This window comes from Propithecus coquereli, unplaced genomic scaffold (genome assembly GCF_000956105.1).
Source record: "Propithecus coquereli isolate 6110/MARCELLA unplaced genomic scaffold, Pcoq_1.0 Scaffold608, whole genome shotgun sequence".
Lineage (NCBI taxonomy): Eukaryota > Metazoa > Chordata > Mammalia > Primates > Indriidae > Propithecus > Propithecus coquereli.
In genome coordinates, this window is record NW_012152041.1 from 155,952 (window position 1) to 161,102 (window position 5,151).

The 5,151-nt window shown below is 42.4% G+C and overlaps 1 protein-coding gene across 1 annotated transcript in view; it reads right to left on the minus strand.

Annotated features, from left to right (window-relative positions):
• Positions 1 to 5,151, minus strand: part of LOC105822391 (fructose-1,6-bisphosphatase 1-like) — a 25,970-nt gene that overhangs the window by 8,261 nt on the left and 12,558 nt on the right. The window contains exons 2-3 of the mRNA XM_012659374.1: positions 4,183 to 4,296; positions 2,266 to 2,358 (exon numbers count right to left, since the gene is read on the minus strand). Coding sequence (XP_012514828.1) covers positions 2,266 to 2,358; positions 4,183 to 4,296 — 207 coding nt within the window. The remainder of the gene's footprint in view (positions 1 to 2,265; positions 2,359 to 4,182; positions 4,297 to 5,151) is intronic.

The following is a 5,151-nucleotide window of genomic DNA, read 5'->3' on the forward strand; positions in this document are numbered from 1 at the left end:
GTCATGTGGCCACGGCCGAGCACGGTTGCCGGTCGCAGTCACGGATGCCCTCCCACTGGGCACGTGCGCCAAGGAGCCGAACTCCAGCTCAGAACCTTCTCTGCGGAAAGCAGGAAAGGTCTCCTTGGAAGCAACAGACACGCCGAAGTTTCTGCCCCATAAGCCCTCAAATGGTTTCAAACAACCAATAAGACTTTTGAAAACTGAAATGACTCAGTGTGACTATGTCACACTCATCGTGTCTTCCCATCTTTTAAGAGAGTCACTGCAGGTTTATTGAGAAGGGTGTGGAGACCAGCTGCCAACAGCTGTGTCTGGCATTCCCAATTCAAGCTGCTGTTGCAAGCTGGGGTTTTTGCTTTTGTTTGTTTGGTTGGTTTTAGTTGCTAGCCAGTGTCTCTCAATTTTCTAGGTTTTTTATGTGGGGGGCTAAGGTAGAGAATGCGATTGGCAAACGTCAGTGCTACTTTATTTTGACTAAGTCATTAGCCAGAGCTCTTCCTCCACAGGGAAGAATTTTGCTACAAACCTTTCTTGCTATACTACAGATTTGGGACTGTGTAAGAAAAATTATATCCCTCCATGTCTATAAGAGCAATGGTACGTTTCTTGGCATGACTTGGAAAACAGATGTATTGTTGCCTTTGCCTTTCTGGCATGAGAATTAGAATCTTCTATTACTCAAGTTGATTTTGATGTGGATCTGCCTCTCACCCAAGACAAAAGCAAAGTACATCCAAGTGACCAAAGACAACTGTGCCACAGTGACTCTACTTTTCAAAAGTGGACAATACATCACTTTTAGAGATAAGCGCAAATTTGGGGTTCACTTCTTAAGTTAATGCCTTTGTAATCTAGAATAGAGTTTGGCTGAACTAACTGCTTCATTTTTTAAGATGAAGAAACAGAGGCTCAGCTATAATTCTGTGAGGTTTCATTTCTGAAATAAACAAAAGCTGATGCTAAGAGGACATATTTTAGATTTTATAATGTTTTATGATGGGTCCACAGATATTCATTCTATTTGTCACCTGTCTGTACAATTGAGCCTGCTCTCTCTCTCTCTCTGTCTCTCTCTCTCTTTCTCTCTCTGTCACACACTCACACTTAAAGAGAAAAAATAAAAGAGAGAGAGAAGCTTTGGAGATAGCTCAGGTCACACCGTTAGAAGGCCCAGGGCAGGGTCCGGGTTCACGTCCTGTGCCAGACTCAGGGCAGGGCCCAGCACACTTTTTCTACAGATGGACAGATAGTAAATATTTTAGGTTTTATGGGTCAGGCTCCGTAATAACTATTCCCCCTTACAGTATAGCATAAAATCAGCCAAAGGCAATATGTAAACAAACGAATGTGACCATAGGCCAATAAAACTTCAGTCGTGAACAGTGAAAATTAAATTTTATATAAATTTCATGAAGCATTAAATATTATTATTTAGATTTTTTCAACTATTTAAAATGCAAAATGGTTATTGTTTGTCCACAAGCCATGTAAGGTAGGCAACAAGCTAGATTTGGCCTGGGGTTTGTAGTTTGCAGACCCTTTATTCAGAGGATTTAAAGGACAATATTGACATAAATAATCTCTATAGTTGTCATACTCTTCACAACTCTCAATTCATGTAGTGTCATCACTATACTTAAACTGTACTGTCTCCTTTTTTAAAATCTAATTTTCTATCATAAAAAAAGGCATAGTTTAAAAAGTGAAATATACTCTCTTCCCACCCATGTTTTACTATTACCTTCTCTTTTAACAACCTAATGGATCTTCCTTCTGCAATTAAAGCTGAAAAACTCAGAACTTGAAGGCCAGGCACAGTGGCTCATGCTTATAAACCCAGCACTTTGGGAGACTGAAGCAAGAGGATCACGTGAGGCTAGGAGTTCGAGAACAGCCTGGGCAACGAAGCGAGACACTGTTTCTACAAAAAATTTTAAAATTAGCTGGGTGTGGTGGTGCACGCCTGTAGTCCTAGCTACTCGGAAGGCTGTGGCAGGAGGATCTCTTGAGCCCAGGAATTCGAGGTTATATCAGCTATGATCATGCCACTGCACTCCCAGCCTGGGCTATAGAGCAATACTCGTCTTCTAAGAAAACATAAAATAAAAATAGAAACTCAGGACTTGAGATACAAATCTATTCAAGCCTCACAGAGTTTCATGATTTACATTCTGGCTGCTCCACATAGTGAAATAGGATGGAATGTTGAATCTTAACTTTTCTTTTGATCCCAAACCAGGTACGTGTTATATCACATTTTACTTTTCTATAGATGCCAAAAATGGTTCCAATGGACACAAGGCAATTAATGTTGGAAGATCTATCCAGGGGATCAAAACAAACCACATATTTACCCTGAGCAAAGAAAAAAGAAATACAACTTTAAAATATTGTATTAATAACAAAATAGTGAATATACACTATGGGTACTTTGTACACATTGTAACAAGATACAGAGTACACACCAAGGGAGTAAAAATGGAACTCTAGAGGAAAATTCAAGAAATGTGGATCTTATTTATTTATGCTCTGTCACAGAAGATATGAAATGGTGTATAGAATGAATGAATACATATGTTTATATACATACAAAAGGTCATTAAACAGAGAAAACATCACTTAGAATAGGAGGCATAGATGAATGTGATGGAATACAGATAAATAAGTCATGATTTCCTACATTGTTCATAAGTCAAATCATAATTCTGGATTGAGTTTCTTGACAGCCAAAGGAAGAAGAGAAATAAGATCAGTCACTCATTTCCCTTTATATAGGGAAAAAATAATAATAATTCCTTAAGTGGAGTGAAGACTTTCCTAGAATTAAGATCTATAAGAAATTTCTTATGTAGGTTTTATAGATGCCACTTGAGGTTGGAATGCATAGTTTTCAACAATATCCCTAGTGCAATTCCCAAAGGAAGTAACCCTCTATTGCAGTGGGACTTCCAAAGACTCATTTTTGGAATGGGATTTCAGTGGTATGCTGGCTCTCAAGAGCTAACTGTGCACATCTCTTCCCAGCTCTGCTTTCACTGATGTCCTGTCGGCAGCTTACAGTCAACTGCGGGAGAGTGTGCTCTCCACTGACAGTGGTGAGTGCTGCGTGTCACACCACTGGGAATTTTCCATCTCCAAATTAGCCGCTTTAACATGTGGTTTTTCACTGTTCTCCACCAGATTAAGATGATTCCCTGGCCCCTTGACCTTGGCAAATCACCCTCACTAATGCGGGAGAAAGTATAAACTGGAAAGTGTGAACACGCCTATGAGAAGGCATATTGTAGTCAGAGGAGTTCGGGGTGCCTGATGGAGACTATTAGACAACCAAGTCAAGTCACATGCCTGAAACTGCCAAAGACCTTGACAGGCCCAGTAGAGAAATACGTGAATTTGAATCTGGCGTGCAGTGGTATTTTAGGAATCATGTAAAGCAAGGTAATCAGACGTGGCTCCCATCCTCTTAATAAGGTCAAGACCGGCAGCCTCTTTAATTTACCTTCTGGTTGTTTTTTCTAATTCTACTCCTTCATGTCCCCAGTTCATCTCAAACAGGGAAAGATAGCAAGCCCAGGTAACTGCACTTCTAATCTCAAAGGTTTTTTTAAAGTACAATTATTCTTCTATAGAAGCTGGATATATTCTTTCATTCAACAATCTTTCTCGACCACCATTTATTGTTGACCCCACCATGTGCCAGGTATTGTGCTAGATGCTGGGAACCAGAGAAGAAAATAACTCATTCTCTGCCCTCAAGTAGCTACCAAACCAGTAGGGATCCAATGGATTCCAGTGGGAGCACTGGTGATAGACACTTCAAGCAGTCGTGGTTGGCAGCAGGGTCAGGCGTACGGGCTGGGCGTCTGGTGGACGGAGATGTAGCACAAGGGGTAGTTAACAGAAGCCAGACTCCGAGGAGCCTTGAACATGGCAATAGAGAGTTAGAGACGGAGATGAGTCCGTGGGAGTCCAGTGGAGAGATGGCAATAGCGGGAGCTGTGGTGGCAGTGTGCACAGTGGAGAGGGGGATTTGAGAGTGAGGCAGAATCTGCGAAAAGATGACAGGAGGGATCCAGGGAGGTTCCCAGAAACCCAGCTTGGCCAAGCAAGTGGAGTCATTTGGAAGCGGGGAAGAAAAACAGTTACATTAAACCCTCAGCCGTGGAAGTGCAGACCCACCCTTTTCTCAGGCTCTACTATTGTGGCGTGTTTATCTTCTTCCGACACAAGAACACAGGTGGCAAAGGAAGAGTTTAACATGTTCACGACCTTGTCATTGGAGAGGACATCCAGCTTCACAGAGGGAAGAAAAGCCAAAAAAATAAGCCATGACCACCAGGATGTGCAGATGCACCTGTAACCCACTGAAAGTGAGTGTCTAGTGGGATTTAGAAGGAAGGAAACAAGACACTTGGTTTGGGCGACAGGAAGGGTGGGCGTCCCTCTGGATAGGTTCCTAGAGAGGAGGACATACTGTTGTCCACCTTGTGGCCTGGTGCCTGTCATGGTACCCTGCACACCCTTGTGGTCACGTCAGTGTTTCTCAACCTTTTTCTCATTATGATCCCCCTGAAGAGCCTTTATAATATTTTTTCCTGACCACACTCCCCCATGAATTTTAATTTTAATACAACAGATATGTATCCGCTCATCACTGTATGTATATTGGTGCTTTATACGTAAAAAAGTTTGGGGTTTGTTTTTATTTTTGCCCACAAAGAGCCAATGCTTGCCCCTAACTCATGGGTTAAATAAATCAGTTGAGAGATGCAGCAAGCCAGGAAGCCGGGGTCGGAGTGAGCCTGAGCTATGAGCTACGCCAGGGACATTATGGTTCTGTAACTAAAAAGTCATAAAGGAAAAGAAACATCTACTAGTTCCACCACCTCATTCTACAGAGGAGGAGACTCAGATTCCAGCTCCCTGAGGGCTTCTCCAAACTGCAGAGGCACGGGGAGGTAATACTCTCCCAGTGACTTCCAGGCAGGGCTCTGGGTGACTTCCCAGTCCCCCTGGCAGGAGTTCTAGGGGACAGGAGGAGCAGGGAGCCTGGAGTTTTTGCTTTATTTTTAAGCCATGTGCAAGTCAGTAATTGTAGAATTCCCAGAATCCAAGTGTCTTGTACAAAATCCTGCCTAGCTTGTTAGT